Here is a 23,655-nt window from a genome sequence, read left to right as displayed (position 1 = left end):
TGGACACCGGAGCGCCGGCCAATTTACCGATTGTGGGGAAATTTCATTTTTCAACGGAAGAGCGCATCCCATTTCCATTCCATGCTTTCGACGAGATCGTGTCATCCGTTTATTCGAATAATTCCAACGATCGAGTTCGTTGACTCTTGGATTAGATTTGAAAAGTAGAGGAATATAAGATTCGTACGAATATATCGATATTAGGATGCGAAGGAATTCTCATCGCGACGTAGAGACGTAAGAATGTATTCGAGTGCACGGTAGATGAGATTACAGAGGAAGAAGAAAAATTGGTGGAAGGAAGGCGTCGTCTATGGTGTACGTTCACGTTCGTCTCGGTTACTCGAATAGAGCGGTAATAAGAGCGGTATGCTCACACGCAGAAAGGGTATAACCTCTTACGTCGCTCTTTTATTTTCCTTCTATCGACTTCCATTCGAATCTTCCTCCCCCCTCTTTTTCTTTCTTCTCGTTAGGAAAAAATATTACGCGAGTTACACGCAACGCTCTTAGTCGCACACGCCTAAGAGGCAAAGGCAAACACTTCCGTGTTCGAAACCCACTTGATCGCGTATAATGAGCCTGGTATGCGTTTAGGGTGGAGCGGCTCGTGTATACGGCACGTAGAATACGAACGCGTTGCATTTCCATTTTTATCGGTCACTCCCGTGAACCTGTCATATCGACTACTTACGAGTATCGTGACACGATAGTCAAATAGATTGTCGGCAAATCACGCGAAAGCTAAAAAATTCTCGCCTCTCGACGTTTAAAATAACAATGTTGGTCGATAAATCGCGCGAAAATTAAAAAATTAAACTCGCCTCTTGATATTTAAACAGAATTTATTTCCATCCTTCCCTATATTTCATCCGTCCGTTCCTCGAAAAACCAAAAGGTATCCATCGTAATTGATTAGATAGCTTTTTACAGATAGAATTTAAAATATAATTGAACGGTTGAAGTACAAATATCGTCGAGCACGGTAACGCGATAAGTCGTTTTGAGAATTTTTCTCGAAATTCCCGAGAAGGATATGGGTCGTACGACGTTGTAAATTACGCGTTGATGCGCATCCTTATCCTCTGCGTTTTTTCGCAAAGCGGGAATGCAAAGCGCGCGGCCGGGAGGATACAACGCACCCCATTCGCTCACCTGTCACTCGAAAAATATCCTCGTACCGTGTTTATACCGTATTCCTTCCTACGTACGCGCGCTCCTATACGAATGCAAATTCCTCGCACCAAGCTTCTTTATATTTCACTTTTGACACGTTTGCAATCTCACGTTGAGTTAAATTTTTAAACTCAACCCGTTTCAACTGCAAAAAAAATTCACCACGCCAGATACGAAGATTTCGAGCGAGATAAGAAAATAATTTGATTAAAATTTAGAGAGAAGTAAAGCTTTCTTCTTCTTCTTCGACTTTGTTCGATCGAATTGACTACGAATCTAATCGTGAAAAATAGGGAATTTTTCTTTCTCGTTGTCGTTGTTCGAGGATAAAGATAGGCATTGAATTTCGTGCGGATGAAGTTTTGGCGTGTTCGCGACGCGTACCATGAAGCGGAGAGCACAACTCGGTCGAACGAATCGAGCGTCCTCGTTTTTCGGTTTCCCGTAGATGCTTCAATGGTGATCATTATCGTGAGAATAAAACTGTATTACCAGACGATTCGTATCGTCGAACAAATCCATAGCCTTTCTTTCACCGACCGTTTTTAACATCTTTCTTCTTTCAACTTTAATCTCGAACAAACGTTCGATTAAATTTTTTTTTTTTTTTTTGCGAGAAGACCGAAGAAAGTCGAAACGATTTTAAAACGCGTTTTAATGGAAATATAGCTAGGTATATTTAGATACCTAGTAAATATCGAAATCGGTGTCTTTATTCCGCTATTAAGGAATGAGGATAAAAGGAAAAAAGAAACGAGTACTGTTAAACGGGAACCCGTTTCGATTACCATATTTACGCGATTGAAAATGAAAGATGGACGGAAGAAGAGATACTCGTTCTTGAGCTCGAAAAAAAAAAAAGAAGAAAAAAAAGGAAAGAGAAAATGCGATTCTAATAAGAATTAGAAACGTGGATTCAATTCGGTGAAAGAAAATATAGGCAATGGACGATGCGCGTTCAAATTAGCATTTCCACGATATTCTCGAGTCACGATGATGTACGAGTCAATAAATTTATTATTATGACGTTTTCATCAAAAGTATTACGTTGATGTGGATACGTGTATAATGTACGCTATTATCTCTACACTGGGAAATGGGAAATTACATTCTCATAACGCTTATTTACATCTCCTCGATCTCTCCTCGACCAAATTCGATCGACACGTTTTCTTTTTTTTCGTTTTCGAAAAAAGGATAAACACACGATGGAAATATATGTTGGAGACGCTTTGTAAGCAAGATTATGACCTAAATGCATTGTTTAACGCTCGTTTAGCACATTCGTACGCGTCAATTATCGCGACACGAGGATGGAAATTACTTGTCTCTGTGACAAAGAGAGAGCAAGATGAAAAAAAAAAAGAAAACAGTACGGTATTGGTTTAAACTCATTTTCTGCTATATATAGGATATGATGTAAATATATAGGTGTATATATATATAGGTACGCGTTATGCGAATATTTAAATTTCTTTTCCTTCGTTCGTATGAAATCGATGTTACACGCGTAACATGAAACCGCTTGATAGATAGATTTTCGTGGAAATCGTCTAAAATATAAATATTTAAGGATTGAATCCACGATATGTGCAACGTCCATCAATTCGAATCGCGAGTTTCGATTTGAAAAGCAAAATTACTCGTTGAACAATGTTTATTCGTAAAATAATTATTGTTACGTTTTGAACGATAAATTATCGAAGTAACTTTGGCTATTAAATCTTAATAGGTTATGTCATACGAAGAACATGGATTATTAATTTTCACGAAATTTTTTCCTACTCGATAATTATCCATCAGGGTTAGGGAATTAATCCGTTGTAAAAAAGTAACTAGTCAAAAATTTCGAACAAAGCAATTGAAAATGCTTGAACAACGTTTATTCGTAATAATTATTGTTACGTTTTGAAAATTATCGAAGAAACTTGGACTATTAAATTTTGCCCGTCGCTGTTGGACAAATTTGATGCAATGAATTATCATTTGATGATATTTGAAATCACTTTTTAATAATAATTGTACGAAGAAAATGAGTTATTAATTTTCCTGCTCGATAATTATCCGTAACCAGGATTAGGGAATTAATCGGTTGAAAAAAAAAATAACTAGTTAAAAAATTTCGAATAAAGTTACTTGAAGTAATTACTCGTTAACATGCTCGAGTAACGTTCATTCGTATCTATTATAGTCCGCTTTTCGTGTAATTTCCTTAGTTTGCCATTACAGTTATTTCCGATTATTATTACGGTTTTGAAACGATAAATTATAACTTCATTCGTAGCTTCAACTATTAAACGTTTTGCCCGTGAAAATTGTTGGAAAGCAAGGAGCATAAAAGGTCAGAGCTCGCGAATAATAATAATAATAATAATAATAATAATAATTCATAATAATTTCGATTCGTTTCGTCGGCCAAATTCATCCGAAATTTCATCGGTTTCGTGCGAATTGAATATCTCTTCGCACCGCTTGCTATCCTATATTTTATCGATTCCGTAGTCGATCGTGAGAGAAGAACGGCTTGCGAAAATGTATTCGACACACTGCCTTGGATTCATAGCCTCGTGTCCGTTTTTTCTCCATTCCCAAGTTTTTCCTGTATTTGTACTTTTTTTTTTTTTTTTTTTTCATTTTTGCACCATTCGCGTTATCACATCGGTAAAGATGTTACGTAGACGAAAACATTTAGATTTCGTTTCTCGTCGAAATCGAAATCGTAAGGATTTTCAAATGGGAAACGGTTAGAAGTTGGCACGCGTGGAAAACGCGTTTGGCACACTCGGTTTTACGCGCAATAATGGCATCAACGCGACCCGGTGTCGGGAAATCCTTTCTTCGATCGTAGCGAAAATAAGCAAAAATCGAGCTGCTCTCGAAACGATAAGATTCACGGCACGATGGATGCTTAACGCAACGTTCGTCCAGTAAAAATCGATAATGCCTTAAACGCTGCGATTAGGTTGGTACTCGTGTTTCTTGTCCCGACGAAACGAATAAACGTTTTTTATTATTTGTAATTTTCAGCTAGTCGAAGGAGTAAAATTGTTTTCGAACGGAGGAGGAGGAGGAGGGGGGAGAGATAAAGAGCGAGCGAAGCGTTATCTCTCGGAATTGCGATAAATTATTACGGTCGAGGGAACAGGAAGAGCTGGGCGATAATTCCACGGTCGAATATGTGTCGAAATCGAGGGAACGAAAGCCTTTCTCCTCTCCTACGCGTGTTGATCGTTCATCGCGTGCGATATAACAACGTGAAATTTTTCTTCGTCTATCGTAATAACAACACGCGTTCGAATTCTGCGTGTTACGTTTGGAAATTCAAGTGGAAATTCACGCAACGGATGCGCAGCGGTATCTTCTTTCTCTGAAAGAATATTGTTACGGATATTGACGTGGTATATTTCTCTTCTTTTTGGTTAAAAATTGAACCATCGATACCGACCGAGTCGACACGAGTCAAGGAAGAAAAATTTCATCGAAACTATAGTAAAGTTGATATCGGATCGCAATGTTTTACGCAACAAATTTTACGTAACGCGTGAAAGACCTTTCACCTTTCAAAAAATTAGTTCACCATTATCGAATGTCGCGGATCCCCTAATATAGATAAATATCAAGGAAATAGAAAATAGGGAAAGAATCGAAACGTGCAAATATGTTGGAAACGTGTTAACACGTGCAATAATACGATACGGATAAATTTCAACGAATAGGAAATAGGAAAAATAATACAAATATATTCGAAATATCTTATTTATGAAAGGATAACTGTACTTCCATTCACATGCCGATTATGATAAATACGAAATACAATTGAAAATCTCTACCGTGTGTATCTTTTCGCGATATGCTCGGTTTGAAAATTGGAACGGAAGATATTTCCGTGTCATATTAGCGAAGACACGCGTGTGAAGCGTGTAACAATTTCCAGCGTGTGTAACCGGTGTTCCAACCGTGGCAACCGATTTATTCATAAATTTAGAACGAAACTTATAGTTCTCACGGGATAATGGATAGGATTCTCTCGCTAATTATACCACCATCGCTCGTCTTAATCCTGTTTTTTCTTTTTTTCTTTCCTTTTTTTTTTTTTTTTATCTCTAGACACGGATAGACGAGCCAGAGCCGGATACCTAAACCGGAATGTCGCGCCGAATATCGCCTTTTTTGTCGCCTTTTCCTCTCCTCTCCATAGAAAAGATAATCGAGCGTTCGCAACTTTTCCCTAATTAGAATACGGAGGAAAGTTTGAAACGATCTCCACGGCGACCTTTCCTTCCCTAGAATTCGCGAGAAAGTTAAGGTCGCGTTTCCTTTTTTTGATCCTTTTTTCCTTTTCAATATATAACAACGTTCGATGTTTATCCACGCGAGTTGCAAAGAGTTTGCACTCGATAGTTTTGTTGCAATTATTTCATTTGTTTGTTTTTATTTAAGAAACGGAGGATCATAAAAAATCATCGAATCATCGTCGAGAGGGGATCGGGGAGGGGGGGGGGAATAATTACAACATAAATTTATTCGGGAAGCAAATAAACCATTCTCCCTCAACAGATGAAACGCGTTCTCCATCAGTTTCTTTGCCGAATAATCATCTCCTTTCTTCCTTTCGTATCCATTTTAAAGTGGAGAATACCCGATGGAAGAATTTTCGCGTGGTCGACGATCGATTTGTTTTGTCTGAAATACAAGTAGTGGAGGGAGTGGGGGGTGGAAAGTGTTGTGGTTAAAAGGCAACCGATGGATAAACTCTCGCCGATAGAGTTTCCTCCTCGTTCGAACGCAGACGGTTCCCCGGCTCTCTTCCAACTTCCGTTTCCTTCGACCAATCGTGCTCGTGCAGTTGCGGTATTCGTTTCGAGCTTGCGTTTCGTCCTCGACGAGGAATAACTCGCCTCGTCGACTTTTACGGGGGACGGGGGAAGGAGTGGGAGAGCCGCTCGTCCAGATACTCGTCGTCGGGGAGGACAATTTTCTATCAAACAGCAGCGGTGATGCAATAAATTGGTGTGACGGAAGTGAGCAAGGCGCTCTCTTGACTTCTGAACAAGAGCCGTGAGTCATCCACCTTCTCGCGTGTGGGTAGGGTTGCCGACCGACTTTGATATTGCGGGCGAGCGAGCGGGGAAAAAAGAGAGAAAGGGAGGAAAAATTGAAATAAAATCAATCATCATCGATCGTTTCGAAACGATCCGGATGGTAAACTGGCGATGTGGAAGGGAAACCATGAGATATCGATACCTCTTTCGCACTCGTTGAACGCGATTATTCGATGCAAATTGAATTTTTATTTTTCGTCAAGTTGTACGGTCTGCCCGATCGATAAGATAAAATGTAGCGCGTCTACGAATCGATAAAATGTTATCGACGGAGCAGTTTCGACGCCTTCGAATCCACGGTTTTTATTTATTGTATTTATGACGAGTCAAGTTTAACCATTATTCTTAACCATTTCTCCGTTTCGAACGATTATTCTCGCCGCAGGGAGGACACGTGTATCAAGAAGTATATATATATATATATATATATATATATATATACTCGTTTGTTAGAGATGTACGTTGTTGCAAAGTAGACGAACAACAAGCGCGAACGAGAGGAGAAAGAAGAAAAGAGGCGAGTAAAACGGGGCGATTAAAATTAAATCGAATCGAAGAAAGAGAAGAGGCCCTCGACTTATTAACGATTCGCGTCAAGGTTGTATAATAATATCTTGTTATAATAAAATGGTCGGATAGGCCTCGTCGAGCAAATCGATCGCTCGTCATTCTTATCGCGTTTAACCATCGTTTACGAGTGTAACGGTCTGTGTGTTAATTATCGCGTCAACTCCATGCGCGATTTATACTTTCACTTATATCGTAGAATTCCAAATGTATAAACGATATTATTCGCGTGTAATACAACGACAAGATGGAAAGCAAAAAAAAAAAAATATTATCAATCTTTTTTCTTCGAACGCAATACCATTTTTAAAATAAAACGTTACCATTTTAAAACGTCCAAATCTTCTAAATCTATATCTTCAACTTTGCTGTTTCCGATCGTTTACACTTTCCTTTCAAACGGACGGCCAATCCCTGAAACCGAATAAATTATCGCCTCCTCCCCGATTCATATCGCCGTTTGAAGGATTTAGGTGTGAACGAAACGATAAGGATAAATATCGCTATAACGATGCGTGTAGTTAAACGCGCTTGTCAACAGAGAGAGAGGGGGGGGGGGAGAGAGAGAGGGAGAGGGAGAGAGAGAGAGAGAGAGAGAGAGAGAGAGAGAGAGAGAGAGAGAGAGAGACAAAGGAAAGATTAATCGGCGCGTTGTTCGTTTTCTAATTAATAGCGGCGTGTCTTCACGGCGATGAAACGGAGCGAGCGAAGGAAAGGACACGGGTTCCAACCACGTTGATACCCATAATTCTCAATTTCTTTGCTTCGAGGTCACTGTCGTCACGACGTTCTAATAGGCTGCGCGAATAACTTTAACCAGTCAACGATCACGCTTGCCCTCGATTTTGCGACGCTGTAATGTGTTTCCAACGTGTATCGGAATCCGAGTCCATTTCATCGCGGCGAGAAATGTCCATCTCGATGCAACGTTCGTCTCTTCGATCGATTAACCGCGATGATAACGGGATTAAAATCTTTCGAAGGAGAGAGGAAACGAGTGAAAATCGTGCAAAGAAAATTTGCAATTATTATGGTGGGATGATCGTAATTGTATAATCGAAAACAAGTCATTATCTCCCTTTCTCGTATTCGATAAGGATTGGGAATTGGTTGGAAGCAATTCGACAACGAAAACACCTATCGAAAGATGGCAAAAGTATTTGTATTTTATAATCTTTACCATCTGTTACACGGTTTACGTTAAATAGATTTACAACGCGTCACGCTATAGCATCGGGTATTGGCCAATAAAAGACGTCTATGAAACGATTTGTCACGCAGCACGAGGCGTTTGGAATTTTTGGCCGATTTCTTCACGCTCGCAACAAAATTCCAAAACAGTTTTATAATAATTATTCCCCCGTGTTTCCGGATTGTTATTGGGAAAGTCACTTCCGAGGCCTTGGATTTATTTCGTTCCTTTATATTTGTTTTCCCGATTCGTGTGCACACCGTTTTGCAACGCTTCACTTTACAGGAAATGACGCGCGCGATTTATAATCAATTAAACCGTTCCGATGATATTTCAAAATTTGATGAAAAAGTAAATTTGATTGAAAGTAAACGGACATTCTTTCTTATTAGGATAAGCACGACGTTAAAAATTCGTTACGCGCGCCGAATAAGACGACAAGTTCGTCTCGTATTCCGCTCACCGACGCATAGTACAACGCACTTACATCTATCGATGTAAAACGAATGTGAAACATCGAAATATTCTCGAAACGTTTCTTCTTCTCTGATCCTTCTTTCCACGCTACTTACATGGATACGTATACTACGCCATCTTTGTTTGTAAAAGAAAAAAAAAATTGTTGAAATCGTTGGCGTGAGTTGCGGTGGAAAGAAGTAAATGGAAAGAAATGGTGGAAAATCGCGACATCCGTTCCCCTTCGCTCGAAAAGAAATACTCGTTCAATTAACGAAACCGCTAAAGCAAGAATCGTTTCGTATAATTATTTATTTATTTCCTTTTCTAAAACAACGCGAGTATTTTCCCCCGGATCGCATTGTTCCATCCTGTTGTTTTCGAACGCGGTTCTCCTTCTTGCTCCATCTCCTTAAACGTCAGTAACAAAGACCCACGCCTAATATGGATTCGATGTTTCGCGTTCGAAACGTTAACGTTAAACGTTGCCACGGTGAAAGTGCGTTTTTTTTTTCTTTTTCTTTTTACACGTATCTCTTCGCCAAACTGTTAAACATTTGTGATAAAATAATACAGTTACGATCGACAGTTGGTAAGTGGAATTCGATAGAAATTCGCTTTAATTGAATTCGCTTAATATCCATATTGACGAGGAAGATGCCCGTTTCGCGACAGCCGAGCCCTAAGGATGTGAAACTAGCGATTCGGTATTTATCGTCAACACGGTAATTTTCACGTAACGTTCGTTGGGTGCACGGACACGGCTTCTTCCTAAATTATCAACCGCGTGTGAACGTCGAACGTGTACTTTCGAAGGTGTAATTACATCGTCGTAAACCATTAGAAAACAATCTTTTTACCATTTGCCTCGTCCCTCCACCGATATTAAGTTAGGTAACTACGGTATGTCGATCATCATTTCAAGATATCACGATTATATCCTTATACGACTAATCCGTGAAATATCCTCGATAAAATGATTTTTTTTTTTTGTTTGCTTTCCCTATAAGGTAATTGGAACAAGGCGATATCGAATTCGAATATATTTCTAAACAGTAAATGGAACGACATTTTTTCCAACGACATCTTCGCTGTTGCACCATCCGTTATATTGCGCGTTATCCATCATTTTTTACCACTTCGAAAACGTTGGACGATATTAACGTCAAATAACGATTAGAAACGTGGACGAAATCATCTCGAAATACTCTTATAAATTTACGCATCGTGTTTCAACACAGTGTCTTGCAATCGATTTCGATTAACACGCGTTTGTCCTATGCCAACGAGGCATGGTTGTTCGCGTCGTCGTATCGATCCAAGTAGCGCTCGAGTCGCATTGCCGTGTTGCCGAATCCACAATTTAGAAACGAACGCGATTAACACGCGACTCGAAGAATTGTCGCGCGTCGCGTGGAGGGGGAAGGACCAAACTCCTCTCTTGGCTTTCATCCTTTCCCTTCGACCGTGCTTTCTTCCTCCACGATACCTATCCATTCCGTTGAATTTTCAAGGAACGGATCGGATCGGATAAGATGAAGCGTTATTACGTATTGTTTTTATAATTTCTGGCTCGTGAGAAAGAGCAGATTTCTCGGGGTTTAAGGTACAATGCTCTCGCGCCTCGTTTATGAACCAAGCCTACCTTCTCTCCTTAGTCTCCCATTGTAAAGTAAATATTCGAAACAGGATTTCGAATTCCTGTCGTTTCATTGATATTATTTCGGTAGATACTCTTCGCTTATTTTTTTTTTTTTTTTAATAAAATATCGGTAACAAAAATCACGATTACGAAATAAAATGGTCTCTATCGTAATATTCTCTGTTCGAAATAAAATTAGAGGAAAGGAAATATAGGCAAGGATGCTCACGAAATGCTCGAAGAAATTCCGCTACGAAGAAGAGCGTTTTCCTCGCTTTTTCACATTGACTCGTTACGTGCGTAACGCATGTATGTATTTGAAAAATAAACAGCAAGAGAAGAGATTCTAGATCCGTGAAATTTATGGCGCGAACATCTTTGGAAGAGAAATAAACTCGTAGAATGTCGCGTGCGCCTCGTACAATGATGGTACAATGATGAGAACCACGTATTTATTCTACGTAGGATCGGATTCGAGTTCGAGTCAATGGCAAACTTTTTGCGCGTCGCCTTATTTAAGGAATAGAAAGGTTTGCGAACACGCGCAACCACTTGTTAAAACAGATACGCGTTCGTTCCACTGTTTTTGCGTTTCTTTTTTTACGGCACGTAAAAAAAAATTTCACGGCCAATTTCCTTAGGTTGTTACGGGATAAGTGTGGATGTTGAGGCGATATCGATTCCGAAAGCTCGGGACGGAAGAAAAAATCGATTATTAGAGGTGAAAATCTTGGAGGAGATCTTGGGCAAGAAGGGTAGAAAGTATGGAGATAGGATTGGGAGCCGCATCCGGCGGCAATAAATCGAATGCGATCGATACGGCGCAAAAGCAAAGCGTGAAATTCAGTTAGTTTGTAAAAGATAATAATGGATGAAGGGTGTGGTGTTGGCGCGATAATGGTCCAGTTAGATGAGGTAGGTTTCACACCGCATGGTGGCGTTTGGTGGTCTGGAAAGGTCGGCGTTCTCGCGTATAGGTGCACCTGTGGCGGTGGCCGGGTGGGGAGGAGGAGGAGAGGGTATGCGGCTGTGCGCGCTCTCGGTCCACGCCAACAATAGCCTTCTCTCTTTTATTTCGACCGATCGAGAGATTAATAACGTTTCGCGAGCCATTCCCAGGAGAAAGTATTCGATTCGCCAAAGGACTCGAGGTCGCCAGAGGTTATTTCGATCGAAAATACCACGAGGAAGTCGTTTATCGCGATTCCCGAGAACGAGATCTCGCTTCTCTTTCGCGATCGACGAGAGCCCCTCCGATCATCGCCTCGTTTTCCAATATTTCTGTACGTCGTCGATATAATCGTTCGATCGATCCGTCGCGTAAAAATAACCGATAGTTAATTCGTTTTCGTTCGATGAGTGTATTATTTATTATAATACGATTCGATTCCATTTATCGCAAAAATATCGTATCGATAAAATTAATACAATGCAAACGAATAAACATTCGTTGGAAAAGTTTTAACCAACTTCGATGAATATTATTATTATTATTATTATTATTATTATTATTATTATTATTATGCGTATGAAAATACCGAGTGCTATACAGTTACTGCGTAAGTCGAGTCTATAAATATTCAATATCTCATATAGGTATCCCACTTTACATTACAAATCAACGGACAACAAGCAAAAGAGAAAATTAACGGAAAATTACCAGACGTGACAATTGATGGCTTTATTCGAACGTTGTTACTTTGCAAAAGGCAAAAGTCTTTAAATATTGATTTGAACGAGACTGTTTTTTTTTTTTAAAGATCGATTAATTTAAAAGAAAAAAAAAAATCGCACCGTTCCTCCCCGTAAATTCGATCGTTTGTCACGCGTAATCAAGGTGATTAGCGCGTTTTCCCATGCTGGTTTAATCAAAGATTCCGATTTTGAAATAAAAGTAGCACAAGTGGGACGACAAGTTTTGCACGTGTGTATACCCGGTGTAAAGAAAGAGATACGGAATTGGAAGAAGGGAAAGGAAAAAGAGGTGGGCACGCTGGGAGTGAGAGTAGAGCCGAGGAAAGATGGTCAGTGTGGTCGCCAGAAGGGAATTACACCGAGACGCGGAGCGTGGACACAGGTAGGGGAGGGGGGCGAGGGAGGGGAGGGGGGGAGAACGGTCGGCGGGGAAGGGATGGGGAAGGGGGGAGTGGAAGGCTTGGCGCGAAGAGAGGGAACGAGCGACGGTGGTCGTGGGTTAGCGGTGGATGGGCATTGGACGTTTGGGCCTTGGCTAAGCACGTTCCACGGGTACCTAAGTAACCTGTAACCGATTCACAGAAGACCGGCTACCTTCGTTGGAACCGGTTGTGCTCGAGATAAATCCGAGAGTAACCCTCGAATCTGAATATCATCTGGATGGACCAATTTTATTTTCATTCGAAGCGGTTGATCGATCGGTGGAGAGAGAGAGAGGAGATTCGTCCCTTCGAAAGTGAAAAACGATATCAAGTGTAGAGAGAGAGAGAGAGAGAGAGAGACACACACACACACGCATACATACACGCTCGTGTTCACGGAAGAACCGGGAAACGAAGAAAAAGCGCGAGTTCGAGTCGATCGAGTTGGAATTGCGGATCTTGGAAAGATGAGCGGTCCTAGCGTGGACGTGGTCTGGGACCCGCAGGCTCAGATGAATTCCTTGGATTGTTGGGATTACTCGATCGAGCTCTCTTGTCTTCAAGGCCCGGAAGGTATATACGCGATCTCTTTCGTTCGAACGGTGGCGAACGGTGATTCGGTGCGCTTGAAAATGTGCGGTCGACGGATAAAATATGTATACACGAGAGATTTCCAGTGATTTCGTCGTATTTTCGGACAAGTGTTAACTTGATCTTCGCAGAGATGCCAATTTCTTATTTATATAACGTTTCCAAATTGCAAACGTTACGTGTAAATAACAATATAGGAAAGAGCATATAAGATATCTCGATTGAACGTGACAACGCGAGAAGAATGCAAGAAAACGCGTATCTTTTTGCAAAAACGTGATCCCACTATTATGTTGCATTCGCAAAATATGTGTGCAATTTATTCTAAAACAAGAGCTCGAAGCGTGACGTGAATTTTTACGAGATATTCGAATCGTATGTAAATCTTAATCTAGTTCCTATGCAATTATATTTTTTTTACGAAACATGGGAAAACGTGGAGAGACAGGGAGGAAGGGTGAGAAGGCAGGATGAAATACAAGTGCATGCATGTCGCGTGGTGAAAATTATAATCGTGGTGAGATATTTTGATGTATGAGAAATGCGAATATTGTGCGAATCAGGAGAAGAGAAAGAGAGTGGGATTCGTGGTGGCGCTATGAAGCGAGTCGGGAAGCATTAATGAGAGCGGGGGATGGGAAGGAGAAAACGGTAGTTGGGTCGTTTCCTCGCGACTCCCAAGGTCCTTGGCCCTAGATCCACGCCTCATCCTCGCGTCTCAAGGTGGAAAGGTCGATTTCGGACGCACGAGGAAATACAACGAACCAAACAAACAACCGCTTACCGTACATCGTTTCGAATCGCTCGTTCTGTCTCGTCGTCGTTAACGAGAGAGAGAGAGAGAGAGAGAAAGCATCGGACGTTGACCATAGATCGGATCTCGTTTAGTCCTAAGAATAATCAAACCACGCGCAAATTAACCACCGCGGATACCTGTATTGCGTATCATTCTCTCTGACTCTGTTTACATATCTCGTTTCCTTTTTTCTTTCCCTCGTATTATTATCATTCAATGATGGGAAATTTGTTTAACGAGACAGAGATTAAAATATTTATTTATCCCATCTCGAAATGAGAATAGAGGGAGAAAGAATAAATGATGTTTTTTAATTACGTCTCACTCTTAACTTCGTTTTCTTACGAAGGAAGTGCGAAAATTAGAGAATTTTAAAATTGGAAATTTTTTTATTTCAGATTTACAATTAGCGGCAGAACTTGGAAAAACGCTTTTGGAACGGAACAAGGAATTGGAGAACATTATTAAAGCGCATCAATCGACCGTGGAGGAACAAGCACAAGAAATAGAGGTGATTTTTTGAACGTTTTGAAACATATTCGCGTCTGTTTTTGATTGAAGTAATAATATTTTTTTTTTTTCCAGTATATGAAAAAACAAACCGCTGCCCTTAGAGAAGTGAACGATTCGCGGTTGAAAATTTACGAGCAACTCGAAGTCAGTATTCAAGATTTGGAACGTGCGAATCATCGTCTGGTAATTGAGAACACCAGCGACAAAAAACTGATCAAGAGGTATGTATGAGGATTGATCATCTGTGGTACTGTTATTCAATTTTATCGCAAATTCATTGTAAACGCAAACTTGGATAAAAAAATTTCTCCATCCATCGATCAATGTTACGAGAATCGATCGAATCGAAACTCGGTTTTTAAATTGGCCATTTAACGCCAAAAAAAGAGGGGCGGGGGGGGGAGGAGGAGGAGGAGGGAAAATTAAATTGACATACGTAATTCTTCGTAATTTGTTGACAGTCAATGTTTAACGATCGAGAGTCTAGAAGCGAGGTGCGAGGAACTTCAGAAGAAAATCGACGAGATAAACGAACAGCATGAAAGTCTGCTCCGGCAACAATCTACGAGTCAATCGGCGAACAATATCACACAAACACACACCATTCATTGGAAAGTATCGGTCACGCAGGGTAGCAGCACACAACAGGTAATTAATATTCATAGAATTCGTTTTCCAACTTCGATAATTATTCCGTTTTGCTATTAAACTCTAATAAGGTAAAAAAAAATCTCATCGTACAAATTTTCCTTAGAAAATTTCTATTACCATTTAACTGAATAAACTCTCGATAATATTCTTTCATTTTTCTCGACTAGTAAGAAATAAGTAATAAGGAATACACAAGTGCGTTATATACAAGTTTACTTTCAGATAAGCGAATTTACTCGCAAGAATTCCGGCACTAACAAAATTTCGATAGATAAATGGAGTTATCTTGTACGGCTTCTTGTCCAACAATGCGGTCGTCGTAACCATTTTTATTACCTGTGTCTCTCGCATACAGTTCGTGCATTCGTTTTCGCTCCCAGTTTTTTTTTTTTTCTTTTTTCTTTACGATTGAGACTTGATAATATTTACGATACTTCGAATAGGTGCTTTTTTAACGTTAATGTAAAACGATCGATCGTATTATTATTATTATTATTATTATTATTATTCCGAAACGCGGAAAATAATGTTTCAGAACGCTGCTCCGTCTGGTCAGAAATCTTTCCAAGAGGCAAACGCGGATACGAACGTACGGCAATTACCGACAATTCCAACGAACGACGAAGAAGTTACCGAATTGTTGAGACAATTGCAGGAAGCGCGAAGCCAGAGGGCAAGAGAGCAGCAAAAGGTTGCCGAGCTTCGACAACAATTGGCATCTTTGTTGCAAGAAAACAACGCGTTGGAAGAACAGTTGAACGTTTGGCGTAATAAAGCACAAGACGTGAAAAATCTTCAAGAGGAGATAAACACTTTGGAAGAAGTAAGGTAGATATCGTGTCAAACAGATATTTACTTTTTTTTTCAATTTATTCGAAATGTAATAACAATTCAGAGAATAATATCTTCTCGAGTATTATTACGAGATCTTTTATGATATTTCTTTATATATATATATATAAAAGTGTATAAAAATACAGTCGTTTAAAAGTTGTTTATTTAGGAAAATTTTTGCTGACTTTGTGTTAATTTAATCGGCCGATGACACTTTTTCGATAACGAGACATTGAAATTTTTATAGACGGGGTCAATTATGCGGACGATGTTTACGAGGACTGGACTCTAAAACGCACGACGAACTCTCTGTAATGTTGAATCAAGAGGAATACGATGATATTAGCATGGCTGAATCGCTCATAAACGATAGTCAACGTGACACTGAGTCTCTTACTCAGGTAATTATTTTTTTATTATATTCTTCTCTGCAACGTTCGTTCTATCGGGCAATATTGTTATATGCATGAAGCGTTTCCTCTTTTTACTCTTTCACTTTTCACTCAATTATTTACATAACGTTTTATTATTCTTCGATCGATGTTTGTTTCCTATATTTTTTTTTTTTTTTTTTTTTTTTTTTGCGTTTGTCGTACACAATATTTATTTGTGATAAACAACGATGAATATGTATTATTTCGTGCATTTATATATTTATAAGGGCATTAAAGTTGTAGTAGATAGATAAAAATAATTTAATTTTCTTTGCTTTAGGAGATATTCGCAACAAAGATTAAGAAATCCAAGGCAAAAAAAGAGAATAGAGAATTTCGATCCCTGTTATGGACAACTTTTACGTGTATATTGAAATCGCCATCGTTGATATTCATTTTCTTTCATACGATATGGTATATAAAAAACGAATGTGTCGTACCATTGTTGCTGAAACCATTTCGAATACCAATTTTTATATTGAAAAGAGTTCTACCGGTGAAGAATAGTCAGAAATTGCTTTAATCTTTAACGCGTAAGAAAAATAAATCGAACTAGTTCTCTTTTTAAATTAGAAATTATTTAATCGAGCGAATAGTCGAATTAATCGAGCATAATGTATTCGCTTATTATATATTATCGAGAAATATCTGTTTTTGAAATTCACTTGACGTATAAAGACTGAATATTTTTTAACTTTATCTTTACGAAATAAGTAATTGGAAAAGTCTTTGATAAAAAGAAAAATTTCGTCGCGTAATGAGAAGCGAACGAATGAAAAATTTTGATCAAATTTCGTTTAATTCCAATATTATATATATATATATATATTTTTTTCATCCTTATACATATTATTTTGTTAGATTTATTTTCGTTCTGGCATTCTGGGCTTACGATTACAAATTACAATTTCTATAATTAGTTTAATTTAACAGATTTTTTTTTAGAAAGTTATCAAAGGGAGGTTATTACATTATTATAGAAAAATTTGCAAGTGGCAGAAAATTAAAAGACGCGCGTTGTCGAAGATTCTTGATAAAGCTGATAAATTTAAAAAAAAAAAAAAAAAATGGTGTAGGTAAAGCACAACGAAAATTATAACTGAGCACTTACATTATTAGGAGCGTAATCGTAAGAAATTCGATTATTAACGAGAACATATAAATATAAAATCGATTCTTCAAATAATTATTCGATATAAATATATCGTTCGTATGCCAGAAAAATGCCGTGCACAAATTCGCGTGCAATAAAATCTTGTTTGCATGTTTATATTAATATTAAATTACTCCTTAAATAAATTGCGGAAATTTACACGTTGAGAATTTCGATTCATGCTTATTATACGTAGATTTGCACTACCGTTTAATATCCTTTTATTCTTTTCATTTAATCCAATGAAAATGAAACAAATTTTCTTCCAAACATTAATACGAAGAAACCTTGAATCGAATATCCACACAGATAAATTGAAAAAAATTATTGGGACTATAAAAAAAAAAAAAAGTCTGTCAAACACCGCAATTAATTTTCTGAGTAATTTAATAGGATAGAATGAATAGTGATCTTGTAGATATTGTGTGTCGTTGAAAAAAAAAAAAAAAAGGAAATAGAGAAGAAAAGTTTGATTTCCAAAGAACAAAAAGACTGTTTTAAATTAACGAATTGACGAATAAGTTATTTTCATATATAAATAATTAATTATTCATGTATGTATAAAATTTTAATAGATAATTGGATTTTTGGTGATGCTGATTTTTTTTTTTTTTTTTTTTTTTTTTAGAATTAAGTTTTCTTCGTCGATAGTCGAACTTTGTTTCGTTTCATTTTCAGCATGATGGAATATTGTTAGTATATCTAGTCGAAGTATTTGTTAAAATTGTTGTACAATGTAAGTGCCAGATTTATATGATTTTAAATAAAATATATTTTTATACAACAAATATTGCTTTTTTTTATTTAATATCCTATAAATCTGGCCTTTACCTTTCATCCGTTAACCCTTGATTTCTAAACATTGACGAGAAACAATTGGTCGATTCTTTCTTAGCGAATTAAATTTCCAGATTTGTCAGAAATTATTTTTCAAAAAGACGAATTATTATTTAAAAAATCGTTAAAATCGACGCTCGTGTTCGCCGACAGATCGGAATTAAATTTTAATTAATTAATTCTTTATTTGTATAAAAAATATATAAAACCGATGTTTTTTTTCACGATATAATATAACACGACGAAAACTATATAATAACATTAAGTTATTTTATCTTCTGTTCTATATTTCTTTAATTTTTTTTTTTATTTCTAATTTCTTTTATTCTTTTATTGGCTTTAAAAAAATAGAGAGAATTATCGTGTATAAATATTTTCAGGAATCGAACGATCAAAACGAAGTGTCGAACGACATGAAGAATCCTTATAGAGTGCTAGTGGAGAAATATCAAGCGTTGTTAGAAGTTCAAAGACGATCCGCGCTTAGGCGGAAAGATAGCGTGCCAACGCCTATGTCGTTGCAAGAAGAGTTAGAGATGTCGGGGGAGTTCAACAGTTTTCAGAGCCCGACGTTGGAGGCGGAGATCCAACAGGAGCCGGCTAAATCGGCGGTTGGTAACGCGACACGTGCCAAAACGGAGATGTGCGGTAAAAAAGTGTTTTCCGCCACTCCGACAGATTTCTCCGAGGCGGAGACTTCATCGTCCGGTTTTTTGGACGAGACGAGTAACAAAGCGACGCAAACCGAGGGAAGGCCCGGCTCGTTCCTATTCTCGTTTGCGGACGGCGAGGATTGCAAGTTCAGCATTTACGACGACAATAGCCCGTTCGAGAGTAGATTCAGGAAAACGCCCGAGTACAGACAATTGTTCAGTGAAATATTCCGAGTCTTGAAACGAGCCGCGGAAGCCAAGGACGAAGGTGAAAAATTACCCTTGTTGGACGATTCCACGAGCACGATCAATTCTCAGCAACAATCCGCGCTTCAAGATGATGTTCCTAGCGAGACAACCGACGATAATCAAAGCGTTTCCTCTTCTATATTTTCATCCGCCGTATCCGAACCACCGTACATAGTACAAATCTCGCCGAATGGAGTGAACGAACAACAAAACGGTGAAGTGAGTGTCGCGAAGAATGGGAAGAATATCATTCGAAACGTAAATCGATCGGATTATTTAATGCTTAACAGTAAAAAGAAGTCGAAAAAACATTCCTCCGCTAGTAAAAAATTAACGTATAACGATAGACCAACGACACCCGATGTGATTCCAACCACGAATCCAAAGTTCGTTCCGCCGAAATCGAACAGCGGGGGGAAGAAGAAATTCAGACCTTTCACGATCGCCGATCAAAATGGTAGCACGTGCAACGGGTACGCTTATCCAAACAAAACGAAGGAATCGCCTAATTCGACCGCAAAATCTTCGAATAACGCAGGCTCGAACAACAACGCTCAACACAACAACAGTTTCGAGTATAGAGACTATAAACCGAGCACAGCGTCGGTAGAAGTAGCCCGGCTAAAACGTTTAGAAATGTCTTACGCGGAAGTTCTTCGGTTGCCAAATAAATCTAAAATGAACAATCATCGTAGAAGCTAAAATCTTCTTTGATATATTATCACGATACCTTGAAGGAGGAAAAAAAAAAAGGAGACTTTTATACGTAAGATATAGTCAAGTGAAAGGTTAAGTTCAAAATTTGTTAAGTTTAACCTCGTAAAACGAAATACTTAGGACGGAATTAAATTATTTCACAGAAGTAAGATTCACAGTATTGATGATCAGTGCTAATTGAACAAATTTTGTGAATATTTTTTAAGGGAAGCGATTGCGTGTAATGTCTACTAGATACTAAATTATTTGAAATTAATTTTTTTATTGTATTTTGTATATCTTAATTGTATAGGTTTTTTCATGTGAATGTGCGTGGGCAACAAAGGTATACAACGTTAATATACATATATTATTAATAGCATCTACCGGAGATTTATGAACGGTATAAATCGAGTCGTGCCTCGCGAGTTTGTTTTTCTTTAGAAATTGTAGTTGTGATCAGAAATAAAATTATTTATGTGCCATTTATTATGTCGAATTATAATCGTCAACTATTCCAAATACTTACTCGAATTTCCTTCCATGACATACGTAATACCTATTTCCAAGGAGAACTCACGATTAGTGCATTTCATTAATAACATGTACAGTATATTAGCTTTTATATCTCATAATTATAAATTACGATAATATTATGATCATCTTATGTCGAGTAAATAAAATATCTTTATCTTAGTCGGTACATTCTATCTCGTAGTAACACTTAATTCCTTTCTATTCGGTATCCTATAAAAAGCCATATAACTCTTTTTTATTTATTGAACATTACACTATAAAAGACTTTAAAGAATTGGCATATATTTTTTACATTTGCAGTGTAACAACAGTGTAGTGTAATATACACATTTTTTTTTTCTCCTTTTTTTTGTAATTTTTAAAACTTCGCATAAGCGCGAATCCAAAACAACGAAATGTTATACAAATTCCTAAATGCTTTTTCTTTTATTGACTACATTTAAATGTACATTTAAGCATTCTTGTATCTGCTATTCATAATAACATTCAATTCACTTGCTATTACGTTAATTCCATTCAATTGCAATATATAAATTAAAAATAAGATACATGTGATGTTCCATAAATACAAATTCCATTCAAAACTTCTTTTCTTTAATGCATTACTGTCATTTGATCATCTCTTAATCCTTTTTTTTTTTCTATTTTTCTTATTTCAGTTTTAAAAATATTTGGAATAAAATTTTGCCAGTGTATATGGCAATTTCATCAAAATTGATATATTTGATTAAGAATCATCGAATAACGCACGATGTACTGCTCCTAAACTTGGTTGTACATAACTTGAATTAACACTTCTCCTTGATCTGTAAATGATATATTTAAATTTCATAATTATTAAGCAATAAAGTGAAGAATAATCATAATTAATAAAAGAAAAATGCGATAAGATAATGTATTATAATTAAAAAATAAAAATCATACTCCGTAAGAGATCTGACAGCTGGTCCAGTTGGATTATTTTTTGGTCGTGGATTTACAAGGAGACATTTCATAGGATGTCCATCTAATTGTCTATTGTGATAAGTTTCAACAGCTTTAGTAGCATCCTTTAACGTTTTATAAATTACTTCCGCTGTACCCGGCCGTACTAAGCGAGATACTAACAATTCTCCTACATCCTCGAATAATTCCTACAATATACAAATTGTTAAGACCGATAAACTACATATGCATTATAATACTTTATTACACCATTTTACCTTGATATCTTCTTGAGTAACATTTGCTTGTAAATTTGATACGACAATTCGATAACCAGTAGATTGTGACGATGAACTGGAACTTGTTTTAGATCGAGATAAAACATCCATAGTTCGCGATTTACTTGGAACTGAATCTAATCTTGACTTCACTCCAATGTCTCTATGACTTCTTGAATCGTAATATTTGGAATCTACCGTGTCTTCTGCTAATATAGTCCTATAAAAATAATATTAAATTTAAATATTACATATGATAAAATTTATATAATAAAATAAATAATAAATTTTTATAAAAATCGATAAAAAACTTAAGTACCGTGATTTCGTGCCAAAACTCCAATCTTCTTTATACGAGGGAGATGCAGATTTTGTCTGAAATCATTAATTACGAATAATCTGAAAGTTGAAAATTGAAGAAACTATATAATAACAAATTATACGATATATCTAACACTTGCCATTGGAAAACGTGCAATAACTTTATAATCTCTTGCTCTCTCGCGTTCTCTATCATCATCAGGTTTGTGAGAGGGTACGATTCTTATTACATTACTGCTTGTTGGTTTTACCCATGTATAAGATGATGCAGGTTTAATACTGAAAGCTGGGGGTGGAGGAGGTGGTGTAGGAGCATATTCGTTACTCACAGTTCTTCTTAAAGGTGCTGTTTCCATCATATAATCTGAAACGTATAAAGATATTAAATAATTTTATAGAGATAGATAGATTGTATTTATCAAATCAATTTTTTATGTACCATCGATAAAATCCATATTCATGTTTCCCATGTAATGAGATTCTGCGAGTGGAGGTGGCCTATAACCTACTGCTCTTGAAGGTGGTGGCATATAATTGTTTGAAATACTTGGTGGAACGTTATGTGGCATGATTGGTGGCATTTTATTAGTAGATAAAGATAGTCTTCCATTACGACCTGTTTTCTGAGATATTCCAGGTATCTGTGTCTCTATTTTTTTAAACTGTGATGCACGAATCTTATCTAATTTTAATCTAGCATCGCTTTGTTTAGCAATTTCAGCAAGTTTATCTCTTGCATCTGTGAGTTTTTCTCGATTTTTTTGTATAATTTTAAATCTTGCATCAGTAATTACTTGTGAACCACGTCCTCGAGCTAGCGAACCATTAGCTCTTGCACCTCTATTAATACCTCTTCGAACGCTATATAAGAAGTAATAAAGAGTATTATAATTTATTTTATATTTTTATTATTTATATTATTATTTTTTATATTTTTTTATTAATTTTGACTTAATGAAATATAATATTATATATAATCGAAATACTAACAATTATACAGATTACAGTTAAATATCACTAAACATATACCAATTGGATCATAATCATTCTTTTCTATTGCAAATAAAATATATATTTGAAATAAAATAATAAAAAAATACATATAAATAATGATTCATAATGGTATAAAAAATATTTCTAAGAAAAAAAATTCAAAATTTCAAATTATTCATAATAACTTAACACTGTTAAGAACAACTTGCAATTTAAAACAAATTTTTTTATTAATCTGAGATTATGAGATAAAATCATCGAATTGATATAATAATAAAATAATTTATAAAAAGAATGTCGTTTATCTTTCGAATGAAATGAAAAATGTTTAAAAATATTGGTAGATGATATAAAAAAAAAAAAAAGAAATGTTCTTTTTGATAATTGGAGATCTTATTTTTTTAAGGTTATAAAGAAATCAATAACACGACAATCACAGTATAGTTAAATTTATCACTGATTGTTTAAATTTTCTTACCCTCCACCTCTGCTTCTCATTCCTGATGATTTTGATTTTTTAATTATGTCATCTAAACTTAGGCCCACATCAGCCATACCGTAACAATGTAACTACCCGAAACTGACGCGATTCATGAAACCGAAAATATAAGCCACTTTGCACTTAAAGGCATATTTCCATGAAATTATTATATTTGACACAACTATACATTTACTATGTATATATATTACTATATATGTATATCATATCTTCTTTATTATAATTTGTATTCATTTTGTATTATATAAATATATTAATATTATTAAAATTAAGGAAAGGATACGCTAAATATTTTTAAAAAAATTATTCAAGAATGCAATATAATTCATTATTAATTCACAATTTTAACTGTTAAAAAATGATATTTAATAATATGCGTGTATATATAATACGTATAAAACAAATAAGCGAAACATCGTTACCAATTTTTTAAAATATTTAAAT

At 36.7% G+C, this 23,655-nt stretch overlaps 2 protein-coding genes across 4 annotated transcripts in view; one reads left to right on the top strand and one right to left on the bottom strand.

Moving 5' to 3' along the window:
- centrocortin (cerebellar degeneration-related protein 2-like) overlaps window positions 1-20,148 on the top strand; it is a 34,529-nt gene extending 14,381 nt beyond the window's left edge. For 2 of the 3 annotated variants that reach the window (XM_086908230.1, XM_012495085.3), the window contains exons 2-7: window positions 14,038-14,150; window positions 14,225-14,373; window positions 14,614-14,800; window positions 15,339-15,631; window positions 15,885-16,038; window positions 18,442-20,148. In XM_086908230.1, coding sequence (XP_086764356.1) covers window positions 14,038-14,150; window positions 14,225-14,373; window positions 14,614-14,800; window positions 15,339-15,631; window positions 15,885-16,038; window positions 18,442-19,665 — 2,120 coding nt within the window. In that variant the 3' untranslated portion in view covers window positions 19,666-20,148. Of the gene's footprint in view, window positions 1-12,340; window positions 12,826-14,037; window positions 14,151-14,224; window positions 14,374-14,613; window positions 14,801-15,338; window positions 15,632-15,884; window positions 16,039-18,441 lie in introns of those variants that run through there. The other variant, XM_012495082.3, reaches the window with a different exon arrangement.
- Window positions 20,149-20,455: 307 nt separating this feature from the next.
- LOC100869814 (uncharacterized) lies at window positions 20,456-23,356 on the bottom strand. Its single transcript, XM_003690908.4, has 7 exons — window positions 23,191-23,356; window positions 22,159-22,580; window positions 21,860-22,083; window positions 21,718-21,773; window positions 21,399-21,618; window positions 21,121-21,329; window positions 20,456-21,002 (listed from the first exon to the last, which is right to left on the bottom strand). Exons 1-7 carry the CDS (start codon window positions 23,265-23,267, stop codon window positions 20,924-20,926), a joined length of 1,287 nt encoding a protein of 428 aa, XP_003690956.1. The 5' UTR covers window positions 23,268-23,356; the 3' UTR covers window positions 20,456-20,923.
- Between the last annotated feature and the right edge of the window lie 299 nt (window positions 23,357-23,655).

The sequence above is a fragment of the Apis florea genome, unplaced genomic scaffold (genome assembly GCF_048593485.1).
Source record: "Apis florea isolate Af1SG1 unplaced genomic scaffold, ASM4859348v1 contig_3068_pilon, whole genome shotgun sequence".
NCBI classification, from domain to species: Eukaryota; Metazoa; Arthropoda; class Insecta; order Hymenoptera; family Apidae; genus Apis; species Apis florea.
This window is presented reverse-complemented; position numbering and strand designations above follow the sequence as displayed.

What these genes read in the sequence shown, in the direction of transcription:
- LOC100869814 (XM_003690908.4), bottom strand. Translation starts at nt 23,267, where the DNA reads ATGGCTGATGTGGGCCTAAGTTTAGATGACATAATTAAAAAATCAAAA. An exon ending in GAATATGGATTTTATCGATG is followed by an intron (nt 22,084 to 22,158) that starts GTACATAAAAAA and finishes TATACGTTTCAG; the next exon opens with ATTATATGATGGAAACAGCA. An exon ending in AGTTTTGGCACGAAATCACG is followed by an intron (nt 21,619 to 21,717) that starts GTACTTAAGTTT and finishes TTATTTTTATAG; the next exon opens with GACTATATTAGCAGAAGACA.